At 43.5% G+C, this 26,070-nt stretch overlaps 1 protein-coding gene across 1 annotated transcript; it reads right to left on the reverse strand.

Annotated features, from left to right (window-relative positions):
* Positions 1-740: 740 nt before the first annotated feature.
* Positions 741-25,144, reverse strand: LOC135323063 (large ribosomal subunit protein eL29-like). Its single transcript, XM_064494520.1, has 3 exons — positions 24,654-25,144; positions 22,795-22,858; positions 741-2,803 (listed from the first exon to the last, which is right to left on the reverse strand). The coding sequence occupies exon 3, from the start codon at positions 2,643-2,645 to the stop codon at positions 2,304-2,306; it is 342 nt and encodes a 113-aa protein (XP_064350590.1). The 5' UTR covers positions 2,646-2,803; positions 22,795-22,858; positions 24,654-25,144; the 3' UTR covers positions 741-2,303.
* Positions 25,145-26,070: the final 926 nt, after the last annotated feature.

Consider the following 26,070-nt stretch of genomic DNA (forward strand, 5'->3'; position numbering starts at 1 on the left):
AAAGAGTGAGGGAGGGGGATGGGAAGAGAAAGGTGGAAGGTAAAATGTAATATAAAGAGAAGCGGGAGAACCCGTCCCAACCACAATAAAAAAAGAACTTTGAGCTTTACATGGCCGTTTAATTGTACTCCTTTGAAACTAGAATAAAAAGAAAAGAAAAAAGAAAAAGAAAGAAAGAAAGAAGGAAAGAAAGTCTTCCTAGCTCTCGGGATGGCACATTCGTGTGTTCTTTATAATTAGTCTCAATAATCTTTTCCCTTTCTTATAAACATTTTTAACACTTGAAGGTATAAGAAAAAGTGTTTTCGTAGAGCGAAATGCTGGGAACTGAGATTATTCCAGTTTTGATTAATATTAGAGAACAATGTTGATGAATCCTTCGAAAATATAGGAAGGTAGAAACAAAGGACAATAATTTGTTTAAGAGCAAATGAATTCAAATTGCAAACGCTGTTGTTACATTCTTAAAATAATTGTAATAACTTGAAGCTTTAAAAAACTATTAAAATATTAAGTGTTTTTCATATTATTTTGGCTGGCTCTAGTATCATTATAACCTGTTTTTAAAAGTCTTTCTGCTTAAATCATCGGATAAAGACTTCAAAAGAGGACAAGTGAAAAAGCAATTTAAAGATTCAACTAGATTTGATTAATTTTTACAAATAGATATCAGGTCAAACATTATTCTTTTATTGAGCAATAATTTAAATGTGTTGTACTCACCTATGGTCAGTTGATTAATGCAAATAATCACATTGTTACAGTAAATACCAGCATAATGTGAATTTTACTTGGACATTAAATAAGCTATTTAACTATTTGATTTTTGACATCTTAAGGAAATCCTATCAGTGTTTTAAATCTGTAAATCTGAGCTAGACCTAATTTTGGAACTTTGTGATCTGTTCCAAAACTTCTCTAAGTGAGAAGAGTAGCACTATCAAATCAGGAATAATTAACCAGATTTTTGTTATCTTCTGCATTTTGGATGTTTTTCAGGAAGTTGCACACTGCCAGCCCCCAGATTATACATACTTTTCCCAAGAATTCCCTAATTGGTTATTGTGGCTTTATTTGCAAAGTGTTCCATTGCTAGGTCTAAATCTGGTACCTAATCAAGAAAAACCTTGTCTTTTTATAACTTGACAGCTGTTTATTAAGTTGTTCATTTCAATAAAGTAAACTGAGTAAGCATGATTATTAAATAAATGACAAACACCACACTAATCTGACTCATAGTATCTGAGTATACATACAAGATATGGTTTATTTTTATAGCTCTTCAACTCCCTCTCTATTTGTTACTGCTCAAAATTGCTCTTATTTTATGCTTTGTATACAATTTATTTTTGTATATCGACTTTATATCCTGCTAAATTCATTATTAGTTCTAGCAGCTTTTTTGTTTTTTGTAGATTTCTTAGGATCTGATTTGTACATAATCATGTCATTTTCAAAGAAGGTTTTGTTTGTTACTTTTAAATATTATTTTTCACATTGACTAGGATCTCCAGTATAATATTGAATAGAAGTGATGAAAGTAGATGCCCCTGCCCTATTCCTGATCTTAAGGAGAAAGTACTCAGTTGTTTGCCATTAAATGTTATAATAGCTGCAGATTTTATTGTGGATGCCCTTTATCAGGTTGAAAAACATTTCTTTTCTGTCTTGCTTCCTGAGAGTTTTTATCACAAACGGATGTTAAATTTTGTCAAATGCAATTTCTACCTCTATTGAGATAATTGTATGGTTTTTCTTCCTTATTTTATTTATAAGGCAAATTACATTGATTTTTGAATGTTAGATTAACCTGGAATTCCAAGGATAAACCTTACTTGGGCATATTGTACCACTTAAGTTTTTTGTTAAAAACTGGGATTCTATTTGCTAATATTTTGTTAAAGAGTTTTACAGCAGTGTTCACGAGGGATTTTTATTATTTTTATTTGCAGTTTTCTTAATTGCTATCACATCTGGGTAATGCTGGCCTTAAAATCAGTTAGGAAGGGTTCTTTCCTCCTCCTCCAAAGAGTTTTTATAGATTTCCTGTTATTTTTTTCTTGAAAGCTTGTTAGCATTCACCAGTGAAGCCATCTGGGCCTAGGAAGATTTTTAATTACAAATTCAGTGTTTTAATAGATGGCAGGCAGTTGACACTTTCTCTTTCTTTCTTTTTTTTTTTTTTTTTTGATCCTGCCTCAGGTTTGTTTGTACAAACAGCACAGGTAGACATGAGCCCCATGCAGACAGCAGCCCAGGGGTCACACTAGTCCTTATATCCTCAAATCAACAGATGAAAGCCTCTACTCTGGAGCTTTTGTAGGGGCCTGGGCGCCTTTGGGAGCCTGAGCCTGAGCTGCAGCTGCAGCTGAAGCTGTGGCCTTGGTCTGAGCCTCGTCCTCGGCCTTTGGCCGACAGAGCCTGAGACCCTTGGCGATGCGGGCACGAGCACGTTTCCCTAGCTTGGGGTGAGCAGTGCAGGCAAGTCGACTGAGCTTGTGGCTGCTGCCCTGTAGGAGCTTGGGCTTGACCTCCTTGGGCTTTCCGAGAGCCTTAACGGCCTCAGCACGTGTGCTCGTGGCCTTGGCGTTGTTGGCCTGCATCTTCTTCAGGCCCTTCTTGTTGTGCTTCTTGGCAAAGCTCATGTTCCTCAGGAACTTGGGGTCCACCCACTTAAGAGATTCCTATCGTTGTGATCGGGGTTTTTTGATGCCTTTTCTGTGGCGTTTTCAGGACTGGTTGTATGCGGTGTGGTTCTTCGACTTGGCCATGTCTGCACCGGAGCCGGGAGATCCCAAATCGCCTGGGACCAGAAGAGAAAGAGGGAGACTTTCTCTCTCTTTTTGTGTCTATTTCAATAGTTATGTCTTTTAAGGAATTTTTTCCATTACATCTAAATTGTCTAATTTATTGCCATAAAATTGTTTTCAGTATTCCCTTATATCCTTTTAATATCTGTAGAATGTGTAAAGATATCTTTTATTTTATCCCACTTATAGGATCCTCTCTCCTTTTTAAAAATTACCAGTCCAGCTAGAGGTTTATGAATTGTATTGCTTTTTTCAAAAAGCCGATTTTAATTTTTATTGATTTTCCTCTATTGCTTGTCTGTTTTCTATTTCATTGGTTTTCTTTCTTATGTTTATTATTTTCCTTCTTATACTTATTTTGGATTTAATTTGCTCTTTTTTCTTACTTCCTAAGGTGAAAGCTTAGATCAATGATTGTAGACCTGTCTTCTAACACAACCATTTAAACCTGTACTGTTCTAAGCACAGTTTTAGCTGTATTCCACATATTTTATCTGTTGCATTATATTTATCATTCAATTAAAAATATTTTTTAGTTTCTCTTATGATTTTTTGTTGACTCATAGGTTATTTACCAGTGTGTTGTTTAATTTCCAAATATTTAGAGATTATCCAGATATTTTTTTCTCATTGATTTCAAATTTAATTTCAGTGGGATCAGAGAACAAACTCTGGGTAATTTCAATCCTGAATTTGTCAAGACTTGTTTTATAACCCAGCATATGCTCTATCCTGGTGAATGTTCTACAGGCACTTAAAAAGAATAACTATTTTGTGAGGTGGAGTGGTCAGGTTGGTTGATGGTATTTTTCAGATCTTGTGAATTCCTTCTGATTTTGTATCTACTTCCATCAGTTCTTGAGACAAGATTGTTGAGATATCCAGTCTTAGATTATACCACTACTGTTTTACCTCACTTGCTTTGTCACATACCTATCCATCTATCTACCCACCTGTCTTATTATTTTGGTGCATTTCCAAGTCAATTGCAGACTTCAGTACATATTTTTTTCTCTAACTACTTCAGTATGTATATAATTAACTAGAGATCAGTGTTTGTTTAGAGGGTTGGTTTTTTTGTGTGTGTGGTGAAACAATAAGAAGAAGGAAATTTAAGTGTAACATTAAATGAGTTTGACAAATTCAGGCACCTGTGATATGATTCTTATCAAGATAAATATAACTGTCATTTTCAGAAAGTTCCATTTTTCTCTTTGAAATCAGTTTCTATTTTTCTCTTTCTAATCAATCCCTGCTCCCTCCAGATGCAACCCCAATTCTGATGTTTTTCCCCCCACCATATATTAGTTTGCCTATTTTAGCACTCAAGGCCAGCTTCATGGGCACACAACCTACACAGTCACATAAGACCCCTTGGTCTTAGAAGGGCCCCCCACTTGGTATAATGCTCTACTGTAATAATCTTGAAATTCTTATATTTTAACAAGGAGCTCACACTTTCATTTTGTACTGGGCTCTGGAAATTATGTAGCTGGTTCCCACTAGAACTTTCATATTAATGAAATAAAACCATATATAATTTTTTTGTGTAAAGGTTCTTTTGCTTAGCATAATGTTTTTGAGATTCATGTGTCCCATGTGTTGATAATTTGTTCTATTTTATTAGTGAGCAGAATTCAATTGTATGCCTATGACATTTTTTTTTTTTTTATCCGTTCTCCTACTGACGGCCATGTGGGATGTTTCCAGTTTGGGGCTATTAGGAATAAAGTTGCTATACACATTTTTGTTACAAATTTTTTGTAGACACAAGAATGCCTTAGACTGGGTATCTCAGCATGAGGCACTATTGGAATTTTGGATAGGATATTCTTTAAAATATTTCAAGGAGATGAGCTTCTACCCACTCAGTTCCCTCAGTCATTTGGACAACCCAAAAAGGCCTGCATACGTTTACACCCTCTGGGGAAGGCATGCCACTTCTGATTTAGAGCTACTGCCTTAACAGTAGGCCTTGATTTCAGCAACACATCTAACCTAATTCAGTATTGCTGTAGGTAAGATAGAAAAGTGTGGACTACACACAGGTATGCTGAAAACAATGAAATGAGGTCAATGGGAATTTGGTGATTGAAGGGGAAGAGCTTAGGGCAGGAGTCCACTCATGCACTGCCTTAAGGAATGGTAAGGAGTTTGAACTTTATTCTAATGTGAGGAGAGAAGCACCATATCAACATGATTGGCTAATTATTGGATAATTTATTGCTTGGATTACTTGGATCACTTGTATTAGGCGGTGTCTGCCAGGTTTTCCCTCTGGGAAGTTGCTGTGTTTCCATTTTCATACTCTTTTCATTTGGAGTCAGTCACTGTATCTAGCCTACACTCAAGGGGAGGGACACTAAATACCACCTCCTGAGTGGAGGAATATAAAAGAAATTGTGGACATATGTTAAAAACCATCAGAGTTATAATAAATTCTGGGGGAGATACTTTGAAGCTATGTAAACATTCTATTTTTTCCTTAAAACTTTGCAATGTGGGAGATTTTCAGGAAAAAAGGAAAAAGGAAGAAGGTCATTTTAGAGTGAGAAAGTAAACTTGCCTGGAAAACTTGATAGGACTTGCCAGGCAGTATGCAGTGTGCATTTGACATTTAGGATCACCAATTCTCAAAGTGAAAATCCATCAGCTATGCTGTGTGATTTCCTCCAGCAATGACAGTTTGGATCTGCGTGGGTGCAGGCTCTGAGAAGGTAGAAAGTTGGGTTCAACCAGAATGGGATATTTCAGGCCAATTTAACAGAAGAAAGAAGGACAAGATTGTTATGGAAGATGTTTGCAAAAGTGGGATGAAAATGCTGGGCCATGGGATTAAGCAGGATTTGGAAGTGAAGAGAAGAGAGGGCAAGTGGCTACCAGTAGCTGCCAGACAGGGTTGAAGAGCTCTGGCAATGGGAGTTCTTGAGTAAGTGAGCTGGAAGGACAGGAAGCAATAAGAGGGGCTTCAGAGGTGCTGGATATTTAGAAGGAGGAAAGGAAAGAAAGCGTTTGGGAGAGGCAAGCAGAACACCCACTATACTCCCTGGCCCTGAGGTGCCTGGGAGGGCTGCTCAGGACATGGGATAATCAGAGACCACCAGGTTCACTTACAGCCAGGAGATGGAGGGAATGTTCAAAGAAGAGGAGGCCACCAGGGTGTTTAATGGTGTCGGATCTGGAGTTGCAAAGGACACAGTGGAAGAGTTTGGGGAGGGCAGGGAGGGGTGGATCAGCTTAGGCAATGAGCTCAGAAGTTCCGGGGTGAGTGTCCAATGTTGATGCCAGGTCACCTAGAGGACTTGTTCTTCTGGCAGTGACTGAGCCAAATGAGATATAAAGCAGGACAGGATCAGCCTGACAGGCTCTTGGAGGGAGATGGGAAATCAGCCCAAGCTGTGTGGATTTTGAATAGTTAGTAGGAAGGCCCAGGAGCATCAGGAGTGTAGTAGTGGTGGCAATCTCGGGACGGTTGGAAGTGCTCCCTCTGGGAGGATATGGTAAAGTAGGGGCTATGGGGTGACTGATCTTAGCTAACAACTACCTGAGTGATTGGGTTATGATCATTAGTAAGTATTGGGCATTTACTTTTTGTATGACTTAACCATTCAACAGTGTAAAAGGAATACAGAGTTCTTAGAGACAGTTGAGAGAGGAACTGGGTGGTTCTAGAAAGTGTGTTCTGGCCCAGACAGAAGGAAGTAAGAGTGTGGCAAACAGAGATGGACCTTAACCTTTGCCTTATCAGGATCAGAGAGGGGTGGGGTCTTTATGATGGGTTATTTATGGTGTTGGCAACAGCCCGGATGAAACCTGAGAGATTTTTTCAGACAGTGTTCATGTTTAATGACATCTCTGAAGCAACCAGACATACATACACAATTGTGAGGAAGTTCCCTTTCCTGGTAACTGGACAGGATCCAACAGGACCCTGGCCCTGGGTTCTCATGTTGCTGGTTGAGAACAAAAGCACTGGCAGCTTGCAAGCCATGATAAGAAAACAACAAAGGGAAAAAATAAAGCACACTTAGATTGCTTTCCTTTCTGGAATTATCTGTATGTCCCAATAAGGACTCCTGGGATGTCCCTAGAAAATTGAGATGTGTGAAAAGAATGAACTAAATGTCACAAACTTCATTTTATTGTTACTCCTACTCAGGATGAGTGAATTATCAAGAGTCATAGTCCAGCTGAACTGTATACAACACACACCACTGTGTGCGATACTGACTCAGAATGTACCCAGTTTGATAATGTCCCGGGGAGTCTGGGCTGTCCCCTGTCCCAGCGCTAAGGATCAGCAGTCACTGAGTGAGTAAGAGGGAGAACCATTGCCTTGAACTGGTGGAAGGAAGTGAAAGAAGGAAACAAAGAATGTGGATAGAGGAGGAGGGGAGGGAGGATATGTCACATCTCTGTTGGTTCCCTGTTTGTGAAAAAAGAGAAGGGACTTCCAGAAGTGTATAGGGAAGTCTTGTTATAAAGTAATGACCACATTTCCATTTCCACACAAGATTTCTTAGGTGAACTAGCAGCAGGTTATAATAGCGGTAGTGGTGATGTTGGTGATCATGGTATAAAGTCCTGTAGAAAGCAAATCTACATAGTCAGCAGCTGATGGAACTGGAATACAGCTTGGAGCTAATGGGTGGTGAGCTGACTCACACAGTTGGAGCACTGTTAGGGACCTATTTCTGTCTCCTCTTTGGTCAAAAAGACAGCCCAGAAAAAAACAGCATGTGGATCTAAATGATGCAAATAGCTCAAAGAATAGCTCAGGCTGATGAAGGGTTAGTAAGCCATCTTGACATGGAGGACATCACACTCTGCCTCCATGCTTAGGTACAAAGTCTTTCTAGAAGAATACAGCAGGTCGGTTGAATGGAGATTGCTAACCAGTGAAATTACACAAGCACAGATAAGGAGACAGCCATAGCTTATATGTCAACCAAGCTGGTTCACCCCTGTAGAAATAGTCCATCTGAAAGCACATGTAAATTTATTTGATGCCTGTTTTGGGGCATAAAATGGGGGCAAAATGTGAAAGTTGGCCTATGAGTAAACTTTAAGGGGATCCAAAATTACCTAATGGTATTTCAGAACCACTTGGTGGGGAGGGAAGATGAAGTGATTCTGTCTTAATCAACAATCAGACTGTGAGGCTCTAGGTCTGTGGAGATTCAGTTTCAATAAGACAGGGTTCTTAGGGTTCTCAGTCAAGGAGTTTCTAACCACAGTGATAAGACAGATACCCACACTGATAACTGCAGTGCGTGGAATTAACAGAATTGGGGTTGATTTGGCTACTACCCAATTCTAGACGATTGTGAATGTTAACAAAACAGGCTGCTCTCTCTCTTTTTCGACTAATTTTTTTAGATTCTTCTTACTCTTAAGGGTTTTCAGAGCCTTATTTGACTACTGGTCAGAAATTTTCCTCAGTAGTTTGTGAATTTGGTGGACCATTTAGAAAGGAAGAGAAGGGAAAATGAACATTCTGACATGCCCCCAGGTGTTTTCTTCACATTCCCTTATTTAATGTTCACAAAGACTGTATCACTTGTTTCCATTTTCCAAATGGGAGAACTGGTTCAGCAAAGTTCAATAACACCCCAAGGCAGGTGCTTAGCACGCAGGAGGTCCTAATCCCCAGGACTTCCTCTAAATATAAAGAAAGAAAGAAAGCTAAGTAACATCCCAAGTCCCACTGGTGAACGGTGGAGCTGAGGCTTGACCTCAGATCTCTGTGACGCCAAAACCTATTCTCTCTCCCCATATCCCACAGCGTCAATGCTATCAACCCTAAAGTTTATGTCTTAGTAGTCAAAACTTAGGGAGGTAAGTATTTGTGCACCACATAAGCTGTGGCTCTTAGTAGCTTCTGATCAGTTTCCAAAGGAGCTTGTAGTTGGGTACTCATCTTTACCAGGGACCTTCATTTTTTAAAATTGGTTTTCATACTTTCTAACCCAGAGGCTATATAATGTTTCATAGTTTGCTTACTTCTTGTAGAAACACCCATAGAATGAAAGTAATAAAGCAGTGAAGTCCTTGCAACCACAGGAACCTTCCCTGTCTGCTTCCTGCTGGGAGTTGGTAGAGGAGGGAGGACCCTCTCTGGTAGCCATGACCTTCCCACTCTCTTTGGGATGCTGCTGACTTTGGATGCCTGCCCATCACCCTAGCTGACAATTTATAGGAAAAACTCCTGAAATTTTATACACAGAAGCACTGAAGCATAGATGTGTCACACACGGGCACAGGTACGTTCATGTACAGATCACTCAGAATTCAGAAGCTGTATTGGTTGTGAGTCAAGGGCCACACCACATCACCCCATCACCCTGTTGTGATTTTTGAGGGCAAATCCAGATGAGAACTTGAGTTAATAAAGCCCCCGGCTTCCCTCCCAAATTGTTTCCCCTCTGCTCCCTTCCTTGGTTCTCATTGCAATTGCAACGAAATCGGCAGTTGTTTCTGAAAGTAGAACAGCCGGCAAAGAGCACTGACCTAGCTCCTAGTCGCCCCTCAGACAGGGCTCTGGGTGTAACCTTGGACCAGTCATCTGTCTGCCTCGGTCAGGTGGAAATTCACTTTAATAGCTTGGTTCATACCCAGCAGCACTGGGTTAGTTTGTGAAGGCTCTATGCTACAGATCAATTCAGATTGTGTCGCAATGCACTATGGCCCAGTTAGGCATTTCCTGGCCTCACCCAACAGGTGCCCAGCCCACTGGACTTCTGCTCTATGTCTGTGCTCCACCCCTCATCTGTCACAGCCCTCCACAGTTGGGGTGCTCCACCTAATCTGCACCCCAGAGTGGGATGTTAGGTTCTCTCGTACTTTCCCTGTACACAATCCTAGACCCAAGCTCCCTGCTAGGAAATGATTAGCTCATGCTAATCCAAGAGATAATAATTATACACTAAAATGAATGCTGGGGTAGAGGAGACATACTTGGGACTCCAGGAGGATCTGACCTGTCTGGTAGGGTCAGTAAAGTTTTCTGTGAGGGAGCAGTGATGATGCTGATGTTTGAAGGATGAGTAGATATTAATGAGACAAAACTGAGGCAGAACATTGCAGACAAGGAGCAGAGCAATGGCAAAACCCTGCAGAGGTGGGGAGGGGCAAGGGAGAGCTCAGCGGGCTGGAGGAGCAGAAAGAAGACTGGAGTGACCAGGGCTCAGTGAGGCTGGGCAGGGAGGCAGGGCCACACCCTAAGGACTGAGTGGATGCTGCATCCCTTGACTAACTATATCTTCATCTCACACCATGCACTCCTACACACTCTCATCTTCTTCTCTGTTCCTCCTTGGGGGTTTCAATGACCCTGTTTCTCCCTCCACCCCAGGATTCAGCCAAAAAAAAAAAAAAAGATAAAATTAAAGAAAAAAATAGCAAATATCTTTAAAACAAACTGCACATACTTGCAACAACAAGAATGAATCTCAAGAATTATGCTAAGCAATGAAATTCAGGTAAAAAGAGTACATACTGTATGATTCCCTTTACATGGAATTCTAGGACAGGCAAAGCTAATCTAAAGTGACAGAAATTAGAACAAAATTGCCCAGGACAAGGTCGGGTTGGGAGAAGACTGACTGGGAAAAGGAACAAGGAAATTTGTGGGAGTGGTGGTGGTAATGGAAATGTTCTTTATTTTGATAAAGATGCAAGTTAGTGTATGCATTTGTCAAAACTCCCTAAACCTTACTCCTAAGATCTGTGCATTTTATTGTTTGTAAATAACATCTCAATTTCAAAAAAAAAATAAAAAGGAAAGGAAAATAGTGCATTTAGAGTTCATGACACACTAATAAGCAACCAAAGAAAACATGGCATGTTGTTTCCTTATCTTCGCCTACCAGGGCACTCTTAAGAGACTGACTTCATCAATGGACATCCTCACTCTAAGATCAGAAAAGGATCAGAAGAGCCTGCAACTCCGTTTCCTCTCCTTCAGCCAGAAGAGAAATCAGAGGGGAAGAGAGCAGGTGGGAGTCCAAGACAAAACCACTAATAAGAAGACTAGGCAGATAAACTCAACGTCGAGCTGTAGAACTGCGATTTTTATTCCTTTTCTCCAAAACTTAAATTCATAGTCTGCTCACCACGGATTTGGTTTCTAAACTGCATTTAGCTCTCAGCGGGGGAGGGGGTGCGGGGTGGGCGAGAGGAGGGAGGAGAAACTCACAAACATTCCAAGTAATGAATGTCTTCATAAATATAAAGCTATAGGAAACAGTTTCACGGTACCCAGAGGAAATGAATTCCACTGCCATGCAGGGACCAGGAACTCTGCCCTGCTTTCCTCCTGTTTCCTGACTCATCTCATTATCATGATGTTTGCATTTTTCTAAACATTGAATTACAAAAAAAGATCTCCTTTCCCACCATTTGGCTGTTTGGTGGCACTCATGTTTGCACAGTTTCTCTTCTATAATGCATTCAGCCCAGGCACAAGCAATTTAAGGCACAAATGCTCAGATGGAGGCAGGGAGAGGAGGTTTGCCCAGAGATGGAAGGCGAGTGGGAGGGGAGATCCTGACAGGAAGGAAAGATCTGAAGGGAGGGGCTGGGGGTTTGAGCTTGACCGGAAAGCCTTTCTCCTCCGCAGTCTTGTCTCAGCAAGGCGGTCAGACTGGAGGAGCAGGGACCCTTCAATGTCCTCACAGCCTTTACAGAGTCCTTTTACAAAGTTGGGTTAATTTTTAACTTCCTTAGAGTGAGATAAAAAACAAAGGCAGAAACTCTCACCCTAGGGCTGGTTTCTACAGCTCTTTGTCCTCAAGTCTCCTCCTGTCTCCTTTGTCCCCAGGCCCTCAGGGAAGGCTGAGAGAATGGTCACGTGGCACGAATGGGGCCTGGTTCCTGGCAGTCCCCTGGGCTCCCTGCAGAGACCAGGATTCCTAGTCTTTCAGGCATCTGCCCCGTTTTCTCATTTCCCTTTTGTTTTTGTTGTCGGTGTGGCCGTGTGTCCACGACACTCGGATTCCCACATTCTCAAACTCCAGAATCCAGTTTCTTATATTTCAGTGTTTTTAAGGTCAGTGGAAACTTTTTTAAAAAAGCAACATTAAGCTAATATATTCTTACTGCAGAAAGAAAGCTTTGTTCTATTTCTCCAGAAAGCTGACGCTCACCAGCAGTTCTCAGATCTTGAAAGATAGGCTCACTATTTACTTGTAGGAAAGGCACCAGATCAAGGTGCTTTTAAAAACAACCAGTCACTCAGAATCCTGCTTTTCCCTTCCTATTTTTAAGTCTCCTTTGTACATCACCCAAGTAACTGAAGTATAAAGAATTATTTTCCCGAATATTGTTTTACACTGGTGAAATTGCATGGTACGTATTTGTATTTCGTTAACACTTTACTCTCTTTCCTGACTGAGATGTCAAATCTTGCAGTCAGCCTGGGTAATGTCATACAGGAAAATGGCCCTTCACCACCACAGACCCCCTGTGCTAAGGGGCAAAGTAGACGTCAGATAAATATTTATGAATGAATGAAGAATAGTGGGAGAAAAGAAGCTGGTGATTTCTAAAACGGGAGGATTCCTCCTAGAATAAGCAAGGATTGTATCAATAAAAATATACCTTTTCCTTCTTGCTTAACTAATTACTGGGGAAGTTTCAGAGAAAAATATTATTGGAAATAGAGAAAGTTTTAGGAGCCTAAAAAGCCTTTAGACCTCAGAACTGCTGGGATCCCAGGCCTTATGATACAGACGAGGGAAGCCAGAAACATTTAATAAAATGTTGCCCATAGCATCCCTTCTGGACTCCTGGCTGCTCTGGGGAGATAGTACTGGTTGCTCTGTTGACCACACAGACTAAGTCCCAATTCTGATTGTGTTCTGAGGTATATAGCCTGATAAAAGAAAAGTAGACACTGTGAGACTTGGTATTAAATTGCAAAGAAAACACAGCCAACTGGTTTAATTCTTGGAGATTTGATTGAATGGAGAGCTGCTCCTGCAAAGACCAAAGACAAAGGGATGTGGGGGTGGTGGCAGCAAAGCTGCACAAGGAAAAGGGATCCATGGGTGAGGAGCTGTTGGTCTGAGGGGAGCTTGGCATGGCCAGTGGCTGGGCCTCAAGTCCATTTGTTGAGGCTGATAGTATAGTCCCAAGTTCACCATCAAGTCGTTTTTCTGCCGACACTGACCCCTTTTTTTTCTGGAAGCAGTCATTCTCGGTCCGTCCCTAGGAGCCCTGACTGCTTGTGATCGTTTACTTTCCAGGCTCAGCGTCCTGCGGACGGCACGTCCAAATGCTCATACTCAAGACACAGAACTTCATGTATCAAAGCTCAGCGTTATTGCTGTCTGGGGCTGGATCATTGTTTGCGGGGTGAGGAAGGCTGTCCCGTCCTTGTAGGGTAGTAGGCTATTTTGCAACATCCTGGCCACTAGAGGCCAGTAGCATCCCCCAACTGTGACAACTCAAGTGTCTCTACACATAGCCAAATGTCCCTGGATGGCAAAATTGCCCCCCCCGTTGAGAACCACTGCCTCAGACAAGTTACCTGTCATGAAATTCTTCATTCAGTCTATTAGGATGATTGGTATTAGTTAATCCAGCTACCAGAACAAAACCAAAAACCTTGATATCAGTTCATGTCGAGTTTAAGAGTGCTCCTGCCCAGTTCCACCTTAGACTTGGGTAAATCTAAGGGTCAGTCAGCTTGGGGTGCCAGGCCTTAGAGGGTCCTGCTCTTGGTTGTTCCAGCCATGTCCTTTCTCATGGGGTAAGGGATCAACAAGGACAAGAGAATATGCCCGCTGGAGCCCTTGCCTCCCTACTATACCACATCCTGGACATCAAAATTCCTTGCTCAAAAGGGTCAAGTCTGCCTTCAGGGCTGACATGATCCCTTTTCCAGACTGTGGTCCACAGCACTGGGGAGGCCCAACTGAGGCCAAGGGGTCTCACTTATTGGCAACGTGGTTGGAGCTTTGACATGCAGGCTTTATTCTCACCCTGGAAACTGCAAATGTTAGACAAGGACTTGCCCCCTCCTTACACCACCAGCTCTCCAACAAAATGTAGTTGATCAGGGATCATTAGCAGTTCCACATCCCCCCAACCCCCGACCCCGTACCTTCTCCACCTTCCCCATCCTCTGCAGAAGGCGATGAGGAACACTGACTTTCAATGGAATACCAGAAGGGAAAAGAAGAAGTTCCCAGAATTGCTCACTACTCCAGCAGGGGCTGGACAGGTTTTTACCTCTCCACTGAGCGGAAAACATCATCTAATTGTTGGGGAAACACGCCCCCAGAAAAACCCCAACATTCCTGGCAGATTTGCTTTCCTCTGCTCATCTTGTCTCTAATCTACTCATGAGGCAGGTTTCTCGTCTGGGCTGTGGACTCCACAGTTGGGCATTATTTGGTGAATGTGTCCTCCTCCTCCTCCAAGCGGTCTAACTGATCCTCCTTCAGGGGAAATGAATCACTCTCTTGATTTTGAGCCCCTGCAGTCTCTTACTCACACCCTGACTAATCACTTACCTGTTCCATTACACCTTGCAAGCAGGCGAGTCCTATCAGAAAGAGCTCCTTAGAGACAAAGGGCATCTGACTCCTCGGACTTTCCCCGGTGAGCCTAGTGCCGGGCCTCACGCACACCACTCAGCTGGCCAGGCCTCCTCACTGAATCAGTTAACTTTAAAATTCGACCTGGTTGGGATTAAAGTCACTGAGTTTTATAAGAAAACCAGTCCAACCAGTTCCCTCCTTGATGGCTCTTAGGTCCTGAGGCTGGTTTATTTTGTCAACTTAGAGCCCTGCTTTCAACATTCACTTCACACCTGGGCCCCTCCAGAGCTTTCTGACCTTGTAAAGACCGGGGGACATCAGGGAAAAGAAAGTTATAGGGATTAGATTCGTTTCCTAGGACCTCCGGACAAAGAACCACGCACTTGGTGACTTAAAATAGAAGAAATGTATCCTCTCTGGGTTCTGGAAGCCAGAAGTCCAAAATCAAGATATTGGCAAGACTCTGCTCTGTCTGCGGGTTGTAGGGAGGATCCTTCTTTGCCTCTCCCGGGTTCTGGTGGTTGTGGCAGTCCTTGGTATCCCTCAGCTTCCGGAAAAAAATCACTCCAATCTCTGCCTCCGCTGTCACATGGCATTTTCCCTGTGTGTCTTCTCTCCCTGTGTCCAGATTTCCTTCTTTTTACCAGGAGAGCAGTCCTCAGATTTAGGGCTCATCCTAATCCAGTCTGACCTCATCTTAACATGATTACATCTGCAAAGACCATATTTCCAAATGAGGCGACGTTCATAGGTGTAGGAGTGTTAGGACTTGAACATATCTTTTTAGGGGACATAATTCCACCCACTACAGGGATGAAAGAGCTTAATTCCCACAGTCTTTGGTAAAACTCTGTCTTGGAGCATGTAGGACTCTAAGGCTCTGTGAGTTTGGTCCCCCATCTTTTTCTCCATGTAAAACTCTGCCATTTAGAATCCTTTATTTGAATCCCGTCGCCACCATATGCACAACCTTGGCTAAACGGTGTCTCCCAGAATACTTCTAAATGTTATTACACGCCTCCACATGAAATTGAAGTACCTCCCAACAATACATTTCCATTTCATCTCTCCCATCCTTTCAGCTCTTGTGATCACGCGTTTTACATGTACATATGTTATAAACCCCATAAGAAATTGTTATTATGTTTTACTTTAAATAGTATCAAATTTGGGAAAATTTTGGCTATTGTTTCTTCAAATATTTTTTCTGCCCACCCTTGTTTTGGGAAGGCTCCAATTATGTTAAATCACTTGATATTGTCCCACAATCACTGAGGCTCTGTTCATTTTTTTTAAGTCTTTTTCCTCTCTCTCCTTCATTTTGGCTGGTTTCTATTGCTATATCTCAAGTTTAGTAAATTTTTTTTTGTATTATCTAGTCTGCTGTTATTTCCACTGCCAGAAATTGCATTTGGGTTTTTTTTTTTAAGCTTCCATTTCTCATCTGTGTGTTTTCACAGTTTCACTCTATTCGTGTATACCTTATTATTGAGCAAAGATTCAAGGGGACCCTCAAGCTCTTTATTCTTTGTAACCCCATCCTTTCTGCCCTACAAATTCCAGTTATTCTCCATCCCCCGCCCCGAACTCTGAGCTCTCTCTCCTCAACTCAGCAAGACCACTGGGCTCTCCCTGTGCCGTGGTCTAGAATGTGTCTCCAGACAGAAGACCAGGGCAATTACAAGCCTTACTTCGTTCGTTTCCCTTCTCTTAGGGGTCACAGACTTGTGCTGCCTGTTGTCCAACATCTAATAACATTTGTTCTATGTGTCGTTGTTCACAGTGAGAGGGTAAATCTGATTCTTATTACTCCACCGTGAACCACTATGGGTGAGAAGTGAAAATTCTAGGTAAATGACTTAAACTTGCTGAGCCTCAGTTTCTTCATTCATAAAACAGAGCCAATAGTTTCTACATCCCAGGGGTAACGGGAGGATTAGATGAGATAATGTGTACTTAGAGTAGCAGTTACCATCTACTGAATGTTAGTACGTGCCAGGCCTCATCCTAAGTACCTTATATTAACTGTCTCATATGTATTTGAACTCCACAACAACTCTGAATGAAAGACATTATTAATCCCATTCTATAGATGGGAAAGCTTAAGTAAATTATCCAAGATCAAATAGGCGATAAATGCAGAACTGGAATCCTTCTTATTCCAAAGTCCATATTAACCTGTGGGTTATAAGAGCTTGAGGGAGTGCCTGATACATGGTAGGAACCTGAGAATTCAAATGTTAGTGTCTCCCTTTATTATCTTCCCTGAAACCTGGCGTTTCAAAGGTTATAGAATTGTGATAGACGCCAAAGTTTATAACAGGAAATCCAATTTCTAGTATTGAGCCTTTTTTCTCTGCATCTCCCTTGGATATTCTCTCTTAAGTAGTTCTCAAATCTATGGACTTTCTCTGCCTCCACTGCCACCCTTCTGGGCCAGGTGACTGCCCCCTGCCTGGACTCCCTGCACCTACTCTGGCCTCTCTAACTTCTCATCGCAGCCCGAGTGACTCTTTCAAAATGTAAACCTAATCAGGTCTCTTTCCTATTTAAACTCTTTAGAGAACCATTAGAATAAAGTCTAAAAGTCTCCTGGAAGTCACAGGACCTGCGTGGTTCTCCAATTCTCACTTCTCACTGTGCACTTGCCCTCAGGCTCCTGGCCACTCCTTGTCCCCAAAGGTGCTGTCACACACCTGGGTTCTGACCTCTCCTCATATTTTTGTATGATGACGAATTGCCATTTTAATAAAAATGTCTAGGTGGTTCTCATTTCTGTTTTTAACCGGAGACCCTATGCTAACCCCCTAGAGCTTGCAAGACTTAAGTCTGGACAGCCATCGAAACAGGCTATTAAGCCTTGGTCCTTATGTGGACTCCCTGCCATAGAATTCACAATGTTCTAATCTGCCTTATTAACTTAATAGGAAAACATTGGCTCCTGAGTGAGGATTATCACCCTGCACATGCAAGTTTCACAAAATGGCCCTAGAATTATCAACTCAAAGTGTTGTCTACAGAGCACAGATTGATGGCCATGACTAACCTTGGACAACTCTTCTTATACCAGGGAAGCCCTGGAAGTTTCTTCCGGTCTGTTTGTTCCCAGGTAGAATGACTCTTCTCCTCCACCTTTAGGGCTCCCGTGGGAGCTAATGAGACAAGGTCCATAAATGGCTCTGAGTTCCTTGGTGAGAGCCAGTACATATGTAAATATTACATGCCAAGTTTGAGTGGGAGTGTGTAATGAAGTCTGATGTCAGCCTAACAAAGATGCATTGTTGCTCAATGGAGTGGGACTACTGAAGTGACCCATTAAAATTCCATGAGAAAAACCTGAAGAAGGAAAGTCGCTCTTGGGAGGAGGAGGATGAAAAGCTCCTTGAGGGACCATGGGTTCTTTAACTGTACCCTCTTCAGAATTTAGCCCAGTATGTAATATATAGGAGCTGCTCAGGACAGACTGAGCTCAGGATCACCTGCAAAGGTTATCAGAGGTGATTCTGTGCTTGAACAGACAACAGAGAGTGCAGCCTCTGTGATAAGATCATCTGGGATTCTGTGGAAGAGACAGTGCTTGGCAGAGGTGGTTGCTTACCAAAACTGGCCAGGTGTGTCTGGCCCTATATTATCTGGTTAGATTCAAGGCTGGCTTCAGTGAGGGGAGAGGAGGCAGCTACCTATGTGGCGGTCTAGTCTCCTCTACTTCCATATGTCTTTGCTCAAAGCTAGGAGCCCCACCTTTAGAATTCAACTCCTTTGAATATTTCCTCCCTGTTAAAATGTGAACATCTTGTTATAAATGGTGATTCAGTAGGTCTTCTTGTGGAGAACCACCCCCTACGAGATGAGAGACGCAGAGGTAAGCTCTGGGAGGAAACACACCTGAGGTTCTTTCTGAGCCTGTGGAAGGGCACTGATTCCTGGAAGGAGCCCAGGGGCAGAGGAAGGGGTGAGGAGGGCGGTCTCACAGCCAAATACCAGCATGTGGCTTGGGCCAAAATCTGGCTAATTATGGATGGGGATGGGGTGAAGGAAAACATGCCCCATAAAGAAAATTCTCTGGGACTTCTAAAGCAAATTTACATTAGGTTTAACTACAGGCATAATTAGGGAAGAGTTTGGAAACCATTACTGTCCCCACTATGGAGAGCTGGGTCCTGGAGCTCAGGTTAGAGCCGCTGGTACTTCAGGGACCAGACATTCAGACTCAGACTCTACCTGGCCTGACCTGCCTTCAAGGTATGATTGATGTCAGGAATGCTGGGAAGGCTCTCTACCCCTTGAAACATTTTCCCTACCTGCTCAATGAGGCCTGACGTTCCTTTTTAATACGCAGCAAAGCCTTGCATTACAAAACTAAAGAGCAAGCTTAAAATGACCATGAGAGGCCAGAGAGGAGAGACTGTATTCAGGACATTGAAGGAAACAAAGAAAGTCCAGCTGGCCTTGGCCCCGGGGAAAGGTGGTGATGGCGGTGTCTAGGATGGTATCATTCTGCTCAAGGCCCTCCCATTGAAGGCAATCTTTTTTCCCTCACAACAGTCACAGATTCATTTCAGAATTTCTTTAAGCTTTCTGAGAATTAGGAAACAGAAGAAAACAAGGCCTTTCTTCTAGAGAAGTAACAAAGGATATGGATGTGGAGGGATGAGGAGTGAGGAGGGGGCTCAAATTCTTTCAATTTTTAATAGGTCTTAAAACTGCCACTTTGAAATGCAGTACTGCCCTCTGCTGGCTACAGCGTGTATAGCTCAGCAAAACCAAGGATGACTCCTAAGTCCTTTCCCCATATCTGGCAAAGACCGAGGCAGGGACCTTCCACGCCAGGTGGGAGACAAATCAGCTATGGGCTGGCTTCCCCAATGCCACACCCCCTCAGAAAGCACCCCTTAGTGTCTGCTGGTTTTGAATGGAAACAGGTATATCTTGCTTCTCGCTTCTCCTGCCTCAATAGCAAATGAAGTCACATGGGCATAACTACTCAGAGAACAGTGGCTCCAAACCACACCCACTTGATTGCAGCACCTCCCAAAGCCTCCCTCAGAGACTCTGCCAGACTCTGAGGGGGTGCAGGCATGTGGTCTGGGCTCTGGGCACCAGGAAGGGTCCGCCATGCTCTTCTTGCTGGCTCCTGGCCCTACAAAGTCTCTAGGCCAATGAGCCCTTGGAAGGAAATTTTCTGCTCCGCTGCCAACTGTGGCCAGGCTCTTTCACAGTTTCCAGTCCTACTGGTGCCCATATCTGTGCAGATGTAGGAGAAGGGGTCCCAGCAGAGACTTGGGATTTATTCAGATTGCTTACGTGATAAAATAACTCAGCTTAAATGTTCTCAGTTGCTTGGTGTTATGTCTGGTTATTAAAACAAGCTTCCCTGCTTAGGGACTTTTTTTTTTTTTCATTCCTGGGAAGCTGGAAAAACTCCTCAAATCAATTCTGAAATCAAAGTGAAAATTTTCCTACTATTTTCTCTCTCTTCCTTCATAATGTTTAACACAAAACCTGCTCCCATTTTCTTCAGAGGCCTTCAAAACCTTCCATAATGAAGAGTAGGTATATATCCATCAAATCCTTTAGGATGAGAAATGAAGCTCAAAGGAAAAGAGGTTCCCAACAGGACTCTGCAGGAATCAGTGGTATAAAGGATTAGGGTTAAACTTCACCTTGGGGAGAGAAAAAGTAAGTGCTGACAGGTTTATAGGCCTTTCTCAAAGTACAGTGGGGCATGTGAAACATGGTTCTGATTTCTGAGGCTGGCAAATGGAAGTGTATCCAGTTTTTACAAGCAAATAAAATGCAAGTTATTACTTTTGACACAAACAACCCAGACTCCCAGGACCCTGCTGTTCTGCATCTGGAAGAAGCTGATCAGGTGGCGGTGATCTGGGTCTGAAGACGCTCAACCACACTCATAGGCCTTCACTGGTGTTTTATCACTGCGGTGGGGAGCTTCACACCTCTTCTAATGCCACTCTGAGGACCCGTCTCGGCTCTGATGGGGGCAAGTGGGAGCAAGAGACTATGCTAAGGACCTAAACCTAAAACCTAAACTGGAAGACTTAGGCATCAAAAGTGGTAGTGTAACCACTGGGTGTGTAACCAGTGGTCACAGATGCTCTGAAGGACTCCGCGCTTGAAATTATCCTGCTCTTGGGGTTAGTGCTCTGTGGCCACAGTCTTGATTCTTTAATCATTTTAAGAATTAGAAAAGAAGATGATTTTTAAGAATAATTTTACCATCCTTTTTTAAAAGTTTATTTATTTAACTTTTTTTTTAATGGAGGAACTGGGGAATTGAACCCAGGGCTTCCTACATACTAAGCATGCTCTGTAGCACTGAGCTACACCCTCCTCCCCAATTCCACCATTCTTAATAATGTTATCTTTGAATTTATGTTTTGTAAGTGAAGTTCGATGGAGCAAGGAAGCGTGCACTTGGGCTTGGAGCCTCACTCATCCAAGGTCTGTCTCTTGCAGCCTCCCTGCTTCTCTGTGATGGGTGTTCGGCTGTCTGTTCCCTGCTCCCTGGCTCCCTCAGCCACACCTGGCTTCCCCGTCTCTGCCCACATCGCTGCCACCCTCTGCCTGGGTACTGGCATAAGGAGAATTGCACAAGGTTGAGCACATGCACCCTGCAGACTTCAGGGAGAGGCACAGTGGCAGCTGTCCTTGCCCTGGTCTGGCAGTGCCTCAAGTGCATTTGACAGGTAACATCAGAGGTGAGCCTCTCACCCACCCCGTATCTGAGTACTGAGCATGTCCTGGCACAGAGATTTAACCCTTTGGGGCTCTCCCATCCACTGTGGGTTCTGCCTGCAGCATGGCAGGTCAGTCTGGTGGCTGGCTGGAGGAGGAACCCCAGAGCTGGAGCAGCCAGGGGGCAGTGCACCCCCACCCCACCCCTGCACCTATGGGGCTCTGCAGTCATCTTACACAAATCCCTGTGCTGAGAAAGCACAACATTAAATAGTAGGGAAAACCATGAAAGGGTGAGCAGAGAGAGACCACCGAAGAAAGGAAAAAGTTTTATCTTTAGTGCCTTTGATGACACTTCCCCTTGTTTTTTGAACAAAGGATGCTGTATTTTCATTTTGCACTAGGACTCATCAATTAGGGAGCTGGCCCTGGCTGTGGCAGAGGGTGGGACCACATCTCTCTGGTTGTGCCTATATGGCATCTTAAATTCCTGGGCTGTTATTAAAACTGATTTATCAACTTCTCTAGGGGTGGGAGTCACACAGGTAGCTACTGACAACCTGGGAATGATGGCTGAGAGTATTTGCTGAGCAAACTGACCAATAAATGGATGAACAAAACAAACTAAGGGAAACCCCAAGGTATAAATGTGTCCTCTTAAGGCCATTTGCCTTAGAACAGGAGGCAAAAGCTAAGCAGGAAAAATCTGTGGCAGAGAGAGCTCTTGAGGGCTCTAGGGGGAGGGCTGCTCCTGAATCTCACAGCAGAGGCTGCTCTGGGCAGTCCAGCTCCTTGGCTGGTCAGTCTTTTCCGTCTGCTACAACTCCCCACTCACGGCTAGAAGACATTCCTATCGCATAGCAACAAGACCTTTGTAATGAGGAAAGACGGAAGCTTTGATATGGAATTTCTCTTTCTGGGAGGAAGTACCTGTACATTATCAATCTCTGTTGATATGTCTCCAAAAATCTCAAACTGTAACAATCCCACAGAGAATGTGGTTGCTGTTTAGTACGAATACCCAACAGCGTGCACTGCGCCCACACCCCCTTCCTCCCTGCCTGCCAGTGCCTCTCAGCTGGTCTCCACCTGCTCCTTGAAGCCCTCTCTGCTTGCTCCAGTTTCCCAGCATGGGCTGGGACTCCGTCATTCCTAAGTGTGCTATTACTTTAGCATTTGTCATGTGGCTTTCAAGGCTCATGGCCTCTTTGAAGTTAAGGACTGTGTTGTGTGTTCCCTTCTCTCAAATTGCTCTGAATGCCAAGCCTAGGCCAGAACATCAAGTACTTTGATTCTGCTCTAGCCACCCAGCCCTTCCCGCTGTTCCTCCATCACCCTGGACCCACCCCACCGCAGGGCCTTTGCACTTGCTCTCCTCCTGCCTAGAAAGCCATTTCCCAACGATTTCCAGGACTTGATCCCTCTTATCTTTCAGGCCTTTGCTCAAATGTCCCCTCATCAATGAACACTTCCCTGACCACCCTGTTGAACATTCCAGACCTCTTCCTCCCTTCTTTCTCTGGCCCATCCCCCAACTTTATTTTCCTCCAAAGTATTATTACTTCATAGTATCAGGCATTCTAAATATGCTTTATTTGTTTACTGTCTGCCTTTCTTCCACATAAGGATAGTGATTTCATCTGTTCACTGAAATATCATGACTAGAACATTTCCCAGCACACAGCAGATGCTCAAACAACATGCACTGAATTAAACAAAGAACACGTTCAACAGGTTCTTACTTCAGTTGAAGCCCCATTGCATGCATGGCCCGTGGCTCTCAAAGGCTGGTTCCCCCGTCAGGGTCTGAAAGAATGAGGGAGTAACTCATTTCTATGTAATAATTAACACAATCTCTGCTTATCTGGATTCCTGGATAGCAATGATGACTCGCAGTCAGTATAGCCAGTGCACTTTCGTGCTCCGCGGCCAGTTAGCTCAGCGATTAGGGCCTGTTCTGGGGAGGCCAGAGTCACCACTGTCCCCTCCCCGGTGTGAGTCATGGCACTTGGCTCAGTTCCACAGTCCAGTCAGGGCACAGGGGAAACAGAATGGGAAAATGTGGACACGCCGGGAGAGGATGCGGTTGTGCAGACGCAGAAGTTTGCTCATTTGTTCCCTCCTTCAGTAACTGTGTCCCAGTCTCCTGTGGGAATTGAGCAGGAGTCAGCGAACCGGGAGGGCTGTTCTGTTTTTGTTTTTGTTTTTTAAAAGTTTCTGGGAAGGGGGAGGGTAATTAGGTTTATTTATTTATTAACCTGGGACCTCATGCATGCTAAGCAGGCACTCTGCCCCTGAGCTATACCCTCCCCCTCTGTTGTTGAACAGGTTGGAGATCCATTCCGTCGTCCGTGGCAGTGACCAGAGCACAACGTTCGGCAGGAGCCCCGAGGGGAGGAGTCAGGGCTGCGGAGGAGGCGGGGCCTTCAGGTGCGCTCAGCTTTAAGGTGGCGTTCGATTACAAAAGGGCAGCAAAACCTTCCAGGGGGTAATAGCTGTCCAGTCAGGGTGACGCTTAGGATTCTGGTTTATGATGTTGGGAGAGACCTGTTTCCTCTTTTTCCTGGGGACACTGATGGCCTGCTGAGCCACCCCGCCACCAGCTGAAGGTGCAGACAACACAGGGAGGAGGGGAGAACCTAGGAAACCACAGATGAAGGGGCGACTCTGAAAGGCAAAACCCTGTGCCTGCTTTTTAGGGACGAAAATGGTAGAGAGTCTAACAAAAACGCTTAGAAGCCTGTGCATTCAAAGCATGAAAGAAATACGGAAGCGCCTTTGCTTAGAAAATTCCACCTTCCAATTATGCAGATACCACAGGTAAGCAAGAGCAAAAGGGCATGAGAAAAGAGAACCCTCCTACACTGTTGGTGGGAATGTAAACTGGTGCAGCCACTATGGAAGACAATACGGCGGTTCCTTGACAAACTTAAAATAGAACTGCCATAGGATCCAGTAATTCTACTCCTGGGCATATACGCTTAAAAAAGTGAAAACACTAATTTGAAAAGATACATGCACCCCAGTGTTCACAACAGCATTATTTACTGCTATGGCCAAGCCATGGAAGCACCCCAAGTGCCCAACAACTTATGACTGGATAAAGAAATTGTAGATACTGTATACACACACATACACTGGAATATTACTCAACCATAAAAAGAATAAAACACTGCCATTTGCCCAACATGTATGGATCTAGAGAATACTATGCTTACTAAAATGAGTTCAACAAACACTATATAATATCACTTACATCTGGAATCTAAAAAATAATACAAATGAATGTGTATACAAAACAAACAGATTCACATAGAAAATAAACTTATGGTTACAAAAGGGGAGAGGGAGGAGGGGAGAAGCAAACTAGGGGTATGGGATTAATACCCCTAGATACAAACTACACAGAATAGATAAGCAACAAGGATTTACTGTATAGCACAGGGAATTATACCCATTACCTTGTAATAACCTATAATGGAATATAATCTGCAAAAATACTGAACCACTATGCTATACACCTGAAACTAACACAACACTGTAAATCAACTATACTTCAGTTTAAAAAACTGAAAAGAAAAAAAAGAGCAAAACACGATACCTCTGCTCAGCTCTGAAGATGGTGTCAGTCACTGACTCCCGGGAGTGTGGCGGTGGGAACTAGCTGGCATTTTCAGTTTGCTCTAGAAGTCCAGAGCTACACATTATGTCTTCTTAACGCTAAAACCTGGACGGGCTGGCCCCAACCAAGGGCTCAACTGTGAGCTCTCTCGTACTGGAGGGAAAGCCTTTGGGACACGTGCATGGTCCAGCTCCCCTTAATCTTGTAATCAAGACAGACCAGCGCTATGCTGTCTTCTTAGCAAATGGCTGAGAGCACTCGTATCTGACATGAGTAGGAGGGATTGTGAGTCTGGGTCCTGAGGAAGAAATATTAAAGTAGAAAAAGTTTCCCTTTAAAAAACAAGCAGGGAGGTGGGGAATATAGCTCAGTGTAGAGCACATGCTCTGTGCACATGGGGTCCTGGGTTCAATCCCCAGTGCCTCCGTTAAAGGAGGGAGAAAATAAAAAACCCTAAAAAAACAAGCAAACCAAAAGCCCTGGCCCCTACCCAGCTCTCCTAGTTTCCTGGCTTCCAAGTTGGACTACTGGCTTAGCTGTGGCAAGTAATTGCTGAGAACCTGAAAGCACTTCCTTATTTGCAAGTCAATGGGCAGTTTTTTTAGGTGAAAAAGAAAGGCCCAGTTAAAGCCCCTCTTCTTTCTGCTTCTTGGGATCAGTACTATATATATATTTTTTTTTCCAAGAGAAGCCAACGGCTTCTCAGTCCCCAAAGGCAGATCCGGAAAGGTTTTGAAGATGGAGAAAGAGAAGTAGAGGGCATAATGGCTTGAGACTTGGCACAGGCAGCTGGAGCTGGTGAGCTGGGCTGGGAGAAAAATAATGTAATAGTCATGGCTGGCATTCATGGGGTGTCCTCTGTACCGTACGTCATCCTACGTGATTTACGTTTTATCTTCCCTATTAATACACACGTTATAGCACAGAGAGCACAAACAACATGGCCAAGATCGACACAGCAAGGGAGCAGCACAGCCAGCAGTTAAACCCTAACAGTCTGATTCCAGACTCTGTGCCTTTAATGCCAAGATGAGAAGCCAAGAGAAGAAGGCCAGGGGTCCAGGCGGTGGGGCTTGTGAAGGAAGACTGGAAGTCCCAGGGGCTGCAGAGGGCTTTCTGGTTCCCCTATTCAGGAGGGTCTGGGGTTTCACAGACCAGTTAAGTTCCCCCACATTGAGTAGTTATCTTTTTATTTTGCTAAGCAAAAATGTTTTTTAATGTCATTTCATAAAATAATAAAATAAATGTAATTTCAGTGCAAAGAATTCCATCCTTTAAGTTGAATACATCTCCCTTTTGTAAAAAGCTTCCTTCCACTGTCCTTATTTTTCTCATCTCAGCGTGAGGTGGTGAAAATGTCCTCATGGATGGTCCATGTCTCAGGACCCTCCTTTGG

Source organism: Camelus dromedarius, chromosome 15 (assembly GCF_036321535.1).
Source record: "Camelus dromedarius isolate mCamDro1 chromosome 15, mCamDro1.pat, whole genome shotgun sequence".
In the NCBI taxonomy this organism is placed as follows: domain Eukaryota; kingdom Metazoa; phylum Chordata; class Mammalia; order Artiodactyla; family Camelidae; genus Camelus; species Camelus dromedarius.